A 16,594-nucleotide genomic window follows, 5' to 3' on the forward strand; every position below is an offset into this window, starting at 1 on the left:
CTCCTTATCTGGAGATATTCAAGACCTGACTGGACGCCTACCTGTGTGACAGAGTGTAGGGAACCTGCTTTGGCAGGGGGGTTGGACTCAATGATCTCTGGAGGTCCTTTCCAACCCCTACGATTCTGTGATTCTGTGTGAGGTTTTCTTGAGGTAAAGATCAAATGGAATTATAAGGGAATTACAAACATTCATAGAAAGGTGAGCAGGCAGGAGTAAATGAGTTAGAAAGAGACCAGCTGCCTGCATGAGCTGAAGAAATATCACTGAAGTCTCATATGTACAACTCAAGGCAAAATGAACCTCACAATTACTGAGGAAAGTGAACTGGTAAGGACTGATGAAAAGCCTACAAATATTAGTGGCTATGAATCAGGTCTTTAATCCAAAAGAGGCAAAGTGCATCATGAAGTTTAAGGCTACAGAGACCATTTCTGCTTATATTTTGTGCAGCTACTTACAAAGTACTTTGTCATCTGCTGGCTGCTTGCATACAGCCGATAGCCTGATGTTTCTTCGTGGACTGGACAAATGGTCACCAGCTCAGTATGCACAAACGTACAGCAATTTTTCCACTTTAGAAGGGAAAAAAACATTCTTTACTAATTTCTAAATACTAGACAGCTGGCCGCAGTTAAAACACCAATCTAGTACTTTCTGGTTAGCCTTACTTAAACACATATTTGTAATTTTCAAAACCTAAACTGTAGTTATGGAGTTATGATGGTATCCATTACACTGGTGCTTTTTTATCATTATTACAACTTCTGCCCAGAACGCTGGCAATATTAGAACAATCCAGCAGCATATAATTTAACTTGCTTTGCATCCAGAGATGAGGGTGGTCCCTCAGATCAGGTTCGAGGTCACAGATGGGGCAGGTTCGGAGAAAGTCACTTTTGCCTTTTTCAGGGTCAGTATGACTGGGAGAACCAAGCCCCTTTTATCAGCTCCCTCTCATCAACCCCACGTGACCTGCACCACATTTCACCTGTGTAAGGAAAATCAACTCATTGCACATCAAAAGAGCTAATCGCCATCCTGCAGATCAACGTGCACCAATCATGCTGTGCTAATTGCCAGGCCAAAACATCTATCACCACTGGTGTCAAGCAAGATATAACTGTTTTTCTTTCTTTTGATTTCTTTAATGCAAAGGGGTTGAGGAAATCCATTTCCACCAGACCAACAACCCACTTCTCTCACATGTACTCACAGAGAAACCCTCAGAAAAATAGATCTGGAAGCAGCAGGAAGAAAATGTATTTATATCTTACCATCAATAATGTATTACTTCTCGTAATTTTCCTGTCTTCATCTGTGGAACTATTTCATAGAATCATAGAATCATGGAATCATGGCTGGGCCTGGGTTGAAAAGGACCACAATGATCATCTAGTTTCAATCCCCCTGCTATGTGCAGGGTCGCATCCACAGCCTGCTTGGGCAACCTGTTCCAGTGCATCCCATCCTCTGGGTGGAAAACTTATTCCTAATATATAACCTAAAACTCCCTTGTCCCAGTTTAAAAATATTCCCCCTTGTCCTAACACTATCAACCCATGTAAACAGTTGTTTATTCTGATCTCAGTGTTTTCTATGGGATCTGCCCATACATACATGCTCACAGGGCTGTGAGCAGCAGTTTTAGCTGGACCCTGTGACATACTGTGGATGAAGCACGGTGCACTCAAAAATATCACTTGCTACAAATCTGGAAGTTCAGTGATTCCCTCTGTTGCCTGTCTTCCAACAGGGAGCAACAAAGTACCATCCCAAATGGGAAAACCCTAGAGAAAAGGGGCTTCTGAATCTTCTCTGTTGCCCCATATTGGCTATTCCACTTTAAAATGAAGAAATACATTGATTTAAATGTTAGGAAAAAAAATAAAAAGAGAGAGAGAGAGTGGGCATGAACTGTACCACACAGGTGCCCATCCGGGCATAATCCAGAAAAGCCACATTAAAATCTTTGGGGTATGAACCCAAGTCTTTTCTCTGGTTATCTATCAGGATTCCAGGGTAGGTTTTCTTTCTTGAGCTCTTCAAGGTCTCTCCTGTGGGTCTGGTGGACCCATTTAACTCCAATTGCTTAGTTTCAAGTAAACACTTGAAACAGTGATAGAAGAAAAAGTTAAGAGCAGAGAGTAAGAATAAGGAAAGAGAGAAGAGAGTACAATAAATTGAAGGGGTTGGAGAAGATGAAATAGGATAAGGTGAAAGCAAAAGAGGGGCTTATTACAGAACAGATAGTGCATTATTAGCCCCAGCAGGAATGAAAAATCTTTCATCAGATCAATGATTTTGGAGACTTGGTGGGTGTACTTTATGTCTCTCTTGTCTGGGAGTAGCAATTTCTACACAGCCTCACACCTCCTGAGCTCACCACAGGCAGCAGGGAACAAAGACGCTCAGAAACGATCCTGGGAAGGGCTGTGGAATTCCATGCAAGTCGCAGAGCAGAGTAACGCTCAGCGCCTGGCCGCACGGGTAATTTGAGGAAAGAGCCTCCACAGGCACGTGGTGAGGCCCAGCAGCCCGGCCATGGTGGCCAGGGGCAGAGGTGCAGAGGGCAGCGAGGGTGTGGTAGGCCTGCATGTGTGTCAGAAACCTCAGGCAGAGCCGGGGCATGAGGCGTTAAATCCAACTCTGGGACATCCTGGTAAAGCAGCATTTGTTCCCTGGCTGAGCGCGCACTGGCCAACCAGAAGTGGCTCTGGCATTATTATCAAAACTGTGCTCACTTCAGGCTTCAGCCAAGACAGAACAATCAAGTGCTATTTGCGAGGGAGACTGACTGCAGCCCTTGGAATGAGCATCCGGAGGAGTCCTCATCTGACATCTTTTAAAGAGCCAGCAAAAATCCCGGTGGAGGGAAAGAACTATTTTCTTTCTTTTCTTTTTTTTTTCCCCCTTTCAGACAGAATGGCCTATTCCACAAATCAGGAGGAGTTTATTTAATTAGCTCTGACTCTGTCTTAAGCCTACTGAAAAACAAAAACACATCTGCAGCCAATGGACCCAAAATCGAACCTTTCTATTGAAAACACCTTTCAAATGGGAACACACTGTAGCAAGACAGTAGGTATGCCTGCAGAAGAAAAGCTGCAAAATGCTTCTATAAGCAGATTTTCATTTCTTTTTTTTTTAAATGTTAACGTTTTTTAATAGTTAAACTTAAGGAGAACATTTATATATTTCAACTGTACTGAATCCCGACAACTTTGTTTCAGATTCTGTTAGAATCATATCATAGAGTCATAGAACGACTTAGGTTAGAGGGGATCTTAAATATCACCTCATTCCACCCCCCCTGACATAGCAGGGTTGCCAGCCAATAAATCAGGCTGCCCAGGATCCCATCCATTTTGGCCTTGAATGCTTCCAGGGATGGAGCATCCACAACTTCTCTGGCCAACCTGTTTAAGTGCCTCACCACCCTCTGGATGAACTATTTCTTCTTGACATCTAAACTAGATCTCCTCTCTTTTAATTTTAAACCATTTTTTTTTATCCTATCAGTATCAGATTGTGTAAAATGATGGTACCTGTCCAGACTGTAAGCTTCCTTCAAGCACTTGAAGGCCGCAATGAGATCTTCACAAGCCCTTCTCTTCACCCAGCAAAACAAGGCCAACTCCCTCAACTTCCATTTTGTAGGAGAGTTCCTGAATTATCTTTGTGACCTTCCTCTGGACCCACTCCAACAGCTCTTCACCTGTCCTGTATTGGGGGCTCCAGGCTTGGGCACAGTACTCCAGATGAGGCCTCACAAGGGCAGAGGAGAGGGAGCAATCTTAGGATAATATTTGTAAAAATAGCAGAAAAATTGAATTCACTTCATTTACCAGAATGTATAGTTTTAAGTGGCCTGAAGTTAGAGCTGTTATCCACATATATTTGTTAATCCAAAAGAGCAGCTGTTGAATCTGGAAACCAACTCTAATCTTTTAAACTGACAAGGATGTAGGAAGACAACTGCACTGAACCTGCTTCCTTAAGGAGTGCAGTCTGCCATGTGCTGGTGATGCTTCTATGACTTAGCCTGCTCCAGAATTGAGCTTGTGCTGGCTTTTTCACTCCGCCCTGCCTTGCACTAGGCAAGCTCCCTCACACAGGGGATTTCACATGGGTCATGTTTGCAGCATTGATTGATTACATGTGTTCAGTCATTGAAGCAGTCCTGAACAGGGTAGACAAAATAGATGCTATAATATTTTTCATGGGTGTAGTGTGATTTTGTGGTTGAGACAGGAACACATTAATGCTGCTCAAGCTCTAAATAACATACATATTCACAGTGATGACAAGCTATTTGCTGTGCTGCATCATTGCAGTCAGTCACCATTGGCTTCCAAGCGTTACCAAACACTGCAGTTAGGAAAGTTAACCTGGGATGATACACAGCATTTCTCTCAAATCGTGAAACAACTTTTGTCATCACTGAACCAGCTATCATACATGGAACATATTCATCTGAGCATTATTATGAAACATGTTTGTTCTCTGTTGCTACTGTCCTTGGCTTCAAAGCCCTTTGTAAAAGTAGTAGCTGTGCTACGGTTACATGTACTGTGTTATTTTGCCTTCTCTATCTGCTAATAAATTACAGATTCATCAAGAAATTCTTTTTTAACTGACAAAGTAAGAAGTAAACCAGCTTAATAGCAAAGCGATATGAAATATTCCTGTCCTGTTATTCATCATTGTATTTACTTAAGTAAGACTGAAGCTATGGCCCTGCTTACTCAGGGAACACTTCTTTAAGTGTTATTTGGGACAATGTAGGAAAATAGTTTTTTAAGAAGTAATGGCAATCCTTTTTCTACCCTATTTTTACTCAAAAAAAAAAAAAAAAAAAAAAAGTAGAGAGAAGAAAGGGAGAGGTGTGTGGTGCTGTGTGGTTTTTCCTTTGCAAAAATAAATGTGTAAATTGGATTGTTCACCAGATTGATCCTAAAATTAAATTTCTGCTGTCCCAAATTTCTTTCCACTGCAAGTAAATACCATGTTCAGAGGAAATCAAGCAAATAAAATTACAGTTTAGAAAATCAGATGGAAAGAGGTTTTGTATTTTTGGTACTAAGGCTACTTAGTTTCCTACTCTGGCAAGAAAAAGAACTTGGCAACATAGTTTGAGTCTTCCGTCTTCTTTTTCTCGGAGCAGAAGATAATAAAACTTCTCTTTTTTTAATTTCCATTCTAAATCAGAATTACCTATGCTGGTAATAACTGAAATCAACTCTCATAATTTGGAGTTTTCCAGAATCCCCTTAAGGTAGTTAACTGATGAATGCTACAAATATATCTGTAGCAAATATATCTGCTTCACAGCATTTTGCTACTCCAGTATAATAACAGTTTAGTGAAATAGGACTGTAGAGTCAGACACTAAAAATACTGACAGTATATTCAGCTGAAGTAATCCTAAAAAGCAGGTGAGGTATGGGGCTGAGATTCTCTGTAAATGCATGGAGGGAACCAAACACTGCCAAGAGGGTAATCTTTACTCGACACTTGTTTATGAAAAAGTGTTATCACAAAATCTGAATTTATAGAATGAGACGGCTGCAGGCAAAGAATTTTCCCTACCATGAAGGCTTTCCCTGCACGAAGGCTTCTGTATGTTCACAGTAAAGTTGCTATGGTCATTTATTTGTGGTAGATCAGAGTGGACTGCCTCTTTTAGTTTAACTTAAAAGATCATCCAGGTCAACAGAATGATTCCCTTTAGCTTGAGGGGCTTTTCTGTAAAGTTAAGAGGCAAAAGCATAATATACACATATAATTGATTTCCTTACTGAATATATATTTTTGTATATTATACTGTTTTTCTGGTAAACATAAACCATAGAACACATCTAAGTTTTTCCCATTTGACTTTCTTTATTTTTTCATATCTTAACAAATGTGACAAATGAAACATGGAGCTATTTATATTTGGTTCCGTAATAGAAATGATACATTACTTCAATGCCCAAAAATTACATTAAAAATTCATTTATTTATGAATGTTTCATTGTATTAGTACATATGCCTTGATTTGATGCATAGGAGGTGTACAGCTTAACAAGCTCATTTGAATATCAACTTTTAAAAAGGTGTCAAGCTTTACTCTATGATAGACAGGAGATACAGGTTTGAGTTTCCATGTATTGCTGAGTACAGATGAGACTGGAATTTAATTCATTACCCTTGTAACAAATAATTTCACTGAGAGGTATTTGTTTAATTAGAATCAAACATAACTTTACAATCAAATAACAAGATTAAAAAAAAAGTAATTTCTTAATATGTGCAATAGCTTGTTAGTCTCCTACTATTCCTAATTCTTTTTGTACTTTCTTTTGCAATCATAGCTGAATACCTAGGCTAAACATTTCAGAAATGATTAGTAGCTTGGGGTGCCCACTCAGAATTACTCTACTGGAGCCCAGAAGTGAGTATCTGGCACTTTCTGACAATCTAACTCCTTCAAAGTAATTTACGTGGAGCTGAAATAACTAATTCTTACCAAACTTCTTCCATCCAAAGATACCATATATTCATCCCAGTGAACTCTGGCATGTAGTTTGTTCCACATCCTCAGTCGCTCTGGTTATCAGGCCAAGGAGCAATAGTTAAGTCTGCATAAACATTTAGGAAAGTTTTAAATTTCACTAGGCAGTTGAGCACTTTCACACACTACTTATTTATACACACAACTAAATCAGCTCATTTAATTTGCCCCACTCTATGTCTAATCAACGTAACAGCTTGTTATTTTGCTTAAACCAAGAAACAAATATTTAAAAATAAAACAACAACAACAAAAAAACTCTACTGGGTTTTACAAACAAGTATATGACATATAGTTGCTTGTTGTAATGACTTAGGTTGGAGCAGCTTGCTTGTCTGGGACCTTAACAGCACTCTCAGAACCAGTACTCAGAGACAAAGATGTGAACATTGACAATATTACGATGAGATACCACTCCACCCATGACATAGTTCATTTCCAGTTTCAGGATGGCATGGAAAGGTCCAACAATGGGTCTTACTTGGCGCACCACACCTGTTGGAACAGAGAGAGGTTGCTGAGATTAACGGGAATCAAACGGGCTCATATGAGTTATGTAGCCTGTTTTGTTTCTGCAAGAGAAAAACTCCACTTCATTCCTGATACAGCTGAAAGAAAACGACTATACCAGCAGGATCAGTAAATTGCTTGCAAGAAAGCTTGCAATATAAGAATAATATATATATATACACTGTTCAAAATGTCTTGCAGAACATTTAGAAATAGTGCTAAATGCTGCTAGTGGCAGAAAAACTGTATATTCTGAAATCAGAATTAATTTTATTCTTTATTCAGGGAGACAAAGTCTGCACAAGCAAGAAAAAGCTCAAGCTGGACTCTGTTGAAAACTCAAGTGTACTGTTAAAAACTCTACTTATGTGATAGCAAATGTGATTGAAAAAAAATCAAAACCATTTCACGATGGTGTGTTTGTTGAACAATGTATGGAGAGCATAGCAGATATAACATGCCCTGATTAAATGAAAAATGGATTTTTCTGAAATCGGTTTGTCACACCAAACTGTAGTCAAGTGAAATGAAGAAAACAGGAAAATGTACTGAATATTAATAACAACAACAACAACAATAATAATAATAATAGTAATAATTGGAGAGTAAAGCTGCTAATTTCAAATTTTATGCTTTGGTGATTGTTGAAAGTATTGATGCTACAGATATGGCTCAACTGGCCATTTTCATTTCTAGTATTGATAATGAACATAATGTCACTAAACAAATGGATTTTTTTATGCCACTGAAATACACAACTAAATCTCTTGTTTTATATGTAGCAGTAAAAGAAAAAAAAAATTAATAGATTTTCTTTACCCTTTGTCAACATGTCTCATACAGCTACTGCTGGTGGCACAGTGATGGCTGGGAAAAAGGAGGGGCTTGTAAAATTAATGGAAGATGACGCAACTACCACTGGTACCCCACATTTCATGAAATATCATTGCATTAGGAATCAAGAAAAACTACGTGCAAAAGCATTTAAAATGTATAATGTCATCAAAGCCGTGAATTTCAGTCAAGGGGATGGAATTGCCACTAATTCAAGGAGTTTATTATAAGTATGGATGCATCAAAAGAAAATCTGTGCCAGAATGTGAAGATTAAGAATGGCGCACAGATTTATCATTTTTGGTGGACTTGTCTGTTCATTTAAATGAGTGAAATGGCGTCTTCAATGTGAAAATTGCCTTATCTGTGCTATGTTTCATAGGACAACAGTGTTTGAAATGAAACTTCTATTATGGCAAGGTCAAGTTATAGCAAATACTCTCATATATTTTGATACGCTGGCTAAACACATTCCCATTAACAGTGAAAAAAATGCAGACTTGCTTCTTGTTTTGATAAAGGAATTTAAAAAATCATCTTTTTTTTTTTTTTTTGGTATATTTTCAACTCCATTTTCAGTCAAAATTACTTGCATATTTTCACACAGAGCCTCTAGAGTTGGAATCAAAAATCTCTGATGAATTCCTTGAGAACTTACCAGGAATGGCAGCAACTTCCATTGACTCAGCCTAATGCATTAGCTTCACAAAAACAAAGTTTTATGTTTTTGTTGCTCCCTGGTTTTTATGTTTTAATAATAAATAAATAAATAAGTTTTGTTACTTATATACATTAAGTTTATTGTATATTTTACACGTGGCCTCTAACAATTCCAGTTTGCTGAACGTGGCCCAGGAAAGCCAAAAGGTTGAACACCCATGGTGTAGGGCAAGCCTTTCCAGGCCACAGAGGTGTATCAATGCCCTCAGGGTCTTGACATGACATGGCCAAAAGGAATAGCATTAAAGCTTTAGACCTACCCAAAAGAAAGTCAGCAAGAGTTTTGCTGTGGGCACCCAACTGGCTCAGTATCAGGCCGTAGGCATGTTCTCACTTTATTTTTGAGGCCTGGTGTTATTAGAGTAAGGAGCTACCAAACTGTACGTAGCAGAAAAGGCCAAAATCCTGTAAACACGAGGTAAGGCTGCGGGCAGCTGAAGCCTGGTGGAGACCCCTCCTCAGATGCTTCTTTCTGACAACAGACCTGCCTGATGTGTGGGATTCAGAAGGAAATGTGCAGTTTATGAAAGAGTTATTTAAGACATATTCTTTCTGCATGCTAGGGGTTATGTTTCACAAGCAGGCAGCACACCAAAGCTTCCTGGAGTCCCAGCTGAACTCCTCCAGCACTCCCCGACAAATACACTGGCTTAAGATCTGATGGGAGAGATAAATGTTTGCTTATGCAGGCTGTCAGCACCTTTTTCCAAGGCAGTGATGACATTACAGTTTTGTCTCGTTTAAATACCAACTAATATCTTCAGCATCCAGTAAAATTGCAAACTTTTCACCACATTCACTTTGCTTGCCATATTTCATGAATATGCTTTTTAAGCATTCTTCCACCCATAATTTATATGTACATACATACACACACATACATATTAATATACATATATATATACATTTTTTTAGTTTTCTTGGCCACTCTCCTGCACCGTATAAAAATTACTGGGCTTGGCAGATGATACATCGAAGAAGAAAAGCCTTGTTTAAATTGCCCTCCCTTTAGGGTAGCATTTAAAGCATCTTACTAACAACACATCACATTATTGCAGGCAACAATTTAACTGACAACCACGGAAACACACAGCATTGGAATCACTCAATACTGGCCAGTTGTTTAACTCACACAGTTAAGATCTAATGCAATGATCACCAAGCATCAGATGACAAAGGCTGCAGTTTCCAGTTAGCAGTTTTTGGATAGTGCTCTACACTTCCTTACTCAGTCTAAAAGTGTGACTACAAATTGTGTTTGTTTTTTTTTTTTTTTTTCTGATTACTATTCTACTCAAGCTGATCTATATTACAGTTTAGCATTGATCCATACAATACTGACATAGCGCTCAAAGCAATTAGTAACTTACACATTATTTGGATATTCTCAGCTAGTAGACAGGCTAAAAAAAGTACTCCCTATTTTCCAGGTAGAATGTATGAGTGGGAAGTGAGGTGTACAGAAAACTAACTGAATGGCTGGGCTCAAAGGTTGGGGACCATGGCACAAAGTCCAACTGGAGGCCAGGAACAAGTGGTGTAATCAAGGCCTTAATGCTGGGCTGACAGGAACCTGAGGTTTAAAGAGTTTAACAAGTAGTGCAGAGTCCTGTCTGCAGGAAAGAACAACCCCATGCAAATGTGCATCCACAACTAGAAAGAACAACTGGAAAGAAGCTTGGCAGAAAAAGACATTGAGAGCAACTGGAAAGAGTCCAACATTAAGGCCATGAAGACAGCAAAGGGACTGGAGCATGTCTCCTATTAGTAAAGGCTGACAGATATGGGATCGTTCAGACTTTTATTTTTACCAGTCTAAAACCAAAGTAGCTGGATGGAGCCAGCAAGAGGTGACATGGGGATAAATGCAGAATGGGATATGGTCCTGGATTACTGTAGCAGTACACACAATCCCATGAGTCACTATCTGTAGAATGCCAGAAGAGTAACAGTGAAGTTTATGATGTGATCTGAAAACAGAGTGCTCTCAGACATCAAGATCAACTGGTGTTCTCTGGGACCAAATCTGCGAACTCAACACTAGGTAAACAGGCTGAATTTACTTAATCAAGTTCACATACATTCTTTTCCAACAAATTTAGATTTCAGCCAAAGTTCTGCACAAAATAAGTGGTTAAATTTTGCCAATAAAATAAAAAGAAGTTTTTATATAAAGCAGGGTGAGTCACTGATAATAAATGAACAAAACTGTTCCGCTGATATGCAATCATAAAGATGCATTACTCCGTGTACCCACTGTTATTGCAGGGGTATCACAGCTAACATACATGGTCAATATATTTGCATGCACCTCCTGAGCATGCACTTCCTGATAACATATACATATCACAACAGCTTACCATTTTGCTTCTACAGATCAAACTATTATGGGCTGCCACTGCTAATGTCTCAATGGCTCAGCGACAGTAATCAAGGAGATCCTCCCTGCTACTAATCCCATGTGCCATACAGTTTTGAGTATCTGTCTACAGGCATACCAAAGCAAGTGCTGTTATGCATACATATGGTATGCTGCTGTTGCTGTTTATCCTCTTCAGTTCATACTCTGACCCAAACTGACTCAACCTACATAAAGTCCTACATGTCACAAGGCAGACAGCTTTCCATCAGCTCCAATATTCTTGCTTTTGCATTTTTGTTAACTGATCAGAGATGTTACTACTTGTTCTAAATCTTACGACATTACAACTTCTTTTTCTTGCACACTTTGCCCATACTGTAAAAAGGATCTGTGCCAATCCTTTCCATCTGCTGACTTGTTTGAGCAACAGCTTCAGCCTGAAATGCAGCAAGCTCTTGGATGTCACGGTTACTTCTGCAGTGATTGTCACTCCACAGTCCAAACTTTTCAAAGCTCTGTAATTAACACATTGAGCTGTTCTCCTGCTCTGCCTTCTCCTTTTACATATTGCATTTCAACCTTGTCTAAGGTAAAAGCATGTCACTTTTAATGAAGGGATTCTTCTTGTAAAGCATCATGTGTAGTGAAGACATTACTCTGAATAATATGTAATATTTATTTTCAAGAGAAAATAATGGCAATATCATAGAGATACCATCACTGGATTACTGAAGTCCTGCTTATCAAAGAATATGGGATAAATGAGACAGCAAGGTTAATATTGTTAATCTTCCTAAGCCTTTCAGTAGAATTTCTATTATTGTAATCAGATGACACAGGTATTCCTTGGCTTGTCCATACCTCTTTAAGATATCATTACACTTCTCTGCTTTGAAATATGTGGGACCCTCAGGCAATTCACCTCCGTGTCTGGTTTCTGCTTGTATTTTTGCATTATGCAGCCAATTTGCTAAGAAGCTCCATTTTGAACTCAGAAGAAGCACTGTCGTTTTGTTAACACATTAACCCATTCTGGATGACAAATTCCTGTGTTATCACACATTAGCACTTGCTTTCCAGAAATCCAGACTCCTGGTTCTGATTTTTGCACTGTTTACTGCCCAATATGCCAAAGGAGCTCTGGTAAAAAATCTTTAAAATACTTCCTTTTAAAACTTTATTTATTTTATTTTTATTTTTTTCTTCTTCACTAATAACCACAAAATCTGCAGCAATTACACTTGCACTGAATCTGGGTCATTGTGTTCCTTACACCATTTGCAGAACACTGAATTTGCATTTTCCCTAGAGAAAGCTCCTCTAACAGGGTCTCCACAGCTGGCCAGAAAGAAAAGCAGAAACAGTGAGCATGAAGCTGATTTTCATATTGCCACGAGAAAAGGCTGTTTTGGGTTGGCAGAGAGAATTAATCATGATATGTTTTCTGTTCTGGAGGCAAAGGTTGAAAAGATTTTCCACAGGGGAGATTCCTGATTCTATTCAAATGCTTATATTTGTAATAACACAAGAACACGGTACAAGTATAAGTTGCATCCTTTTAAAAGTACTCTTCTTCAGATAGAAATACTCAGATCCCCCCAGAAAATCAATTGGAGAAGTGTTAGAGGAGTGGGCGAGGGATCAGGGACTGTAGGGAGAGGCAATGGGTGCAGCTGATGAGTGGGGAGCTGTACTCGTTGGCTGCTGGGAGATGGGATCTGCTGAAGTAAACCTCCTCTTGTCTTACCTGAATGTGTATATGCAGGCCTATGTTTTTGTGTATATATAAACAGTTCACACTACTGCCAAATCAAATGCTGTTCTTCCAAATAACCTGTGAGCTACACCCCGGGGAGTACAATAAACACAGTTATCAAAAATGTCATCAATCCCCTCAACAAGACTGCAAGCCTTATGTTAAGGAACAAGCACGAAATCTCTTTTCTTTTTACCACCTTCCCATCTTTTTCTCTATATGCTCTGTTACAGCTACATTGTTTTGTTCTGGTCATCACATGCTGAAGGGTAGTATTCTTTGTGCTCATTAACACACACACAGTCTCCTTTCTGTGATTCTTCTCAGGTGGCAGATCAACAGACACAGCTTTTAGTATCAGCTGTATCCAACAGCATTACTCTTTTCTCATTAGTAGAAAACTTCACACTTGATATTACAGACAAATACTAATTTAGCCAACTTTTCTGGCAATAAATGATTTAGTTAAGAAAAATTTCTAGGTTTTTTTTTTTTTTACATTGTTTACTTGTATGACTTGAGGTCAACTAAAAACTGACCACAAAATGACTAGACTTGGGATGGATGGTGTTAAGTTACTGAAGGAGCATGAACTAATGGAAAAAAAAGGAACCCATTCACTTTTCTGAATCCTCATTCTGTACTGAACACACAAATCCAACCTTAAATAGAACAAAACACATATTTTGGTTCATTTTGGTTTAAAATAAATACTGTGTAAGAAGTTATCTAAAACAGCAAGGATGAGTTATATTTTTGAAATACTATAGGTAGACTAACAAGCCTGAGCATATTTCGTTGTTCATTTTTCCTTCAAAATACAGCTGGTACTTTTTGTTGCTTTCTTTTGCATTTGCATTTGCATCCTGGCCATGCATTATTAAAATCAACTTCCACAAAGCAGAATCTAACAGCGCAATTGAGAACTTGTCTTCATTCACTCTAATGAAAGTGAAAATACCGACCATACTAAAGAAAAAAGAAAGAAGAATATTTTGCATTACCTAGAATTAATTGAAGTTTAGTATATTAAATACGACATGAATTCTGTGTGGAATATGGCTCCATTAGAAAATACAGTCATAGATGGCAAAAGGTCTAAGGACTGTGAAAGCTACAGAACCTCCCAGGATCCACTTGGTAATTCTGTGTGTGGTGAAGCTTCACCAGGCTGATGCTCAGCCTGTTTCATTGGCCCCCTATCTATGAGATCCTCAGGCAATTCCTAATCAAGTACAAGCCAGTGAGGCATGTGGGAGAGCTGGACTGAAAATCTAAGAAGGGTATTAAGGCTTAACAAGCGAAAAGCAGAAATACATACTAGGGAAAAAATAAAAATAAAAATTAAAAATAAATAAGTAAATAAAAAACCAGAAGTTTCTCATGCAGAATGTGATGTTTTGGTAGCCATATATTCATTTCTATTCCAGAGATTATTGATGAGATAAATAAAATCTTACTTGAGCTGCTTAAGAGCACAAGGAAATCCATTTTCCCCCTATATTTCCTAATCTTCAGGCTGTGAAACTGTAAATGTGATTGTAAATGAATGCTAAAGTCCATCACAATTTGTGGCCCTTTTGAAAAATATCACAGAAAGGTTCTTCAAGAAAAATATGCTATTATATGGTGAGAGTTTAGGGCTGTCCTTTTTGTTCAGATGGAACATTTGAGATGAATTACAACCACAAGAGAGACCATTTATCCTCCACTTGTTTTCCATGTCCTTGGAATGGACTCTTAGAACATGAAATTATTAATTTATTGGGCTTTATAATAACTTCTATATAATCTCCACCTATGTTACAAAGTCCTGTATTTGGCTGTTCCTAGATCTCTAATTCTGTTTCCCCACAAGAAGCTCACTGGTCTTTTTTATGGGTTTGTGAGACATGAACAGCCCTAGCTGCCACTATGCAACAGTGACTACCCTTTTCTAAGCAATGGACCTTTTGAATCTCAAAAATAGCTTTCATAAGGTCTGCTAGCCCTTGTCAAGCCACAGGTATGTAAGACTGCATACAAAGGAGGGATGTAGGCTATCCTCTAAATTTAGCAAACTTCTTTAAGCCCACGTGGATGTTGCAGTAATAGAGCAAAAAGGTCATTGCAGCCTCATGGAATTTAAGGCTATTGTATGGCTGTTAAAGGAAACTAGCCTCAAACATCTGCACGGTATCTGTAATGTGCAATGAACTTTCTGTAGGTGAAAAGCATGCTTATGAGCTTCCCTTAAGCAATACAAGAAGACTGATCTCCTCATGTTAATGCAAGATCCTGAACTATAATTTGAAATTCGCTTTTATCCTCAAGGCCTCTTGCTTTATACTGCTGGCCAAGATTTTCAAAATTAAGAGTAACACCTTAGATGCATCAGTGTTACTTAACAGCCTAGTCATCGTTTCAGAAGAGATGTTCTGGCAATTAGGAAGTTAATGGCTAGGGAAATTAATGTTGCAGTGGCTATTTTAAAAGGCAGTGGTGATAGGATCATTCCAGAAACAAGCAGGAAAAAAAAAATCCAGCAACGAAGAAATGCTTCTTTGGATCAAACCACAGACAACACAGACAAGTTGCAGGTTAGGCTTGAATACCAGACTGTATCAGTGTACAACATGTAAATACATATCTACTTTGTGAAGCAAAAACTATACAGACAATTTTTATTGGCTCTGTAGACATCAATTCAAAGAATTTATGTTGAGATTTCTTCCTCAGTATTCATTACAAACACCCAAACTTCATCAATAAGGTTGAAAAATAACTGACAGCCTGTCTGCAAACAGAAAACATATAGTTTAAGCGATTTTATCCATTTCTTTTTCCTGTCAAAATGTTTAAAGCTCTGCAGGATTTAAAGCTTAATTAAATTCTATTCCTAGTAGCTTCTCTTTATTCGAAAAGTTGGGTCTATGTAATGATTTTCAGTGCTTAAATTACTTCTGTCAGCTAGTTACTGGAGTAATTACCCACTCCTAAGCGAACATCCTCTTGGATAATTCCTCGATATTGGATAATTCCTTGATAATTCCAATTTGAAAATCTAATGCCTCAAATGTTGCATGTTGGAGAATGTCTCACTGCATTTCATAGAGTAAATGCTGCAAAGTGTTTCTGTAGCAATCCAGTCTTCTCATGGTTTCAACAACACCACAGTCAAAATGAGAGGAGAGGAGAGGAGAGGAGAGGAGAGGAGAGGAGAGGAGAGGAGAGGAGAGGAGAGGAGAGGAGAGGAGAGGAGAGGAGAGGAGAGGAGAGGAGAGGAGAGGAGAGGAGAGGAGAGGAGAGGAGAGGAGAGGAGAGGAGAGGAGAGGAGAGGAGAGGAGAGGAGAGGAGAGGAGAGGAGAGGAGAGGAGAGGAGAGGAGAGGAGAGGAGAGGAGAAAAAAAGAAAAGAAAGAAAAGAAAAGAAAAGAAAAGAAAAGAAAAGAAAAGAAAAGAAAAGAAAAGAAAAGAAAAGAAAAGAAAAGAAAAGAAAAGAAAAGAAAAGAAAAGAAAAGAAAAGAAAAGAAAAGGAGAAAAATTATGTTTAAGTGTAAATTACAGTATTTCCATTTGTACCCTTTGACTTGCCATTTCATTGACATCACTGTAAAGACTCTAACTCTGCCTTCCTTATTTCCCTCATCATATTCATAAGATTCTCCCAAGCCCTCCCTTATTAAGTCAGGACAGTTCCATCTTTCAGTGTTTCCTTATACAGCAGACGCTCCAATGTCTCGATCCTATTCAGCACATATTTCTGGACTATGTCCACATCTGTTTTATACCAGGAAGCCCAGAACAGGACACAACACTTCAGACGTGTCTTACCTGAGCAGAAGATCACCTCCTTCAGTCTGCTGACAACATTAT

At 38.6% G+C, this 16,594-nt stretch overlaps 1 protein-coding gene across 2 annotated transcripts in view; it reads right to left on the reverse strand.

The window, feature by feature from the left end:
- Positions 1 to 5,866: 5,866 nt before the first annotated feature.
- The window catches only part of FBLN1 (fibulin 1), an 80,355-nt gene continuing 69,627 nt past the window's right edge, over positions 5,867 to 16,594 (reverse strand). For both annotated transcript variants that reach the window (XM_015870504.2, XM_032446523.2), the window contains exon 17: positions 5,867 to 7,054. In XM_015870504.2, the coding sequence (XP_015725990.1) occupies positions 6,915 to 7,054 (140 nt within the window). In that variant the 3' untranslated portion in view covers positions 5,867 to 6,914. The remainder of the gene's footprint in view (positions 7,055 to 16,594) is intronic.

The sequence above is a fragment of the Coturnix japonica genome, chromosome 1 (genome assembly GCF_054131305.1).
Source record: "Coturnix japonica strain WE chromosome 1, WE-NBRP24, whole genome shotgun sequence".
NCBI lineage: Eukaryota > Metazoa > Chordata > Aves > Galliformes > Phasianidae > Coturnix > Coturnix japonica.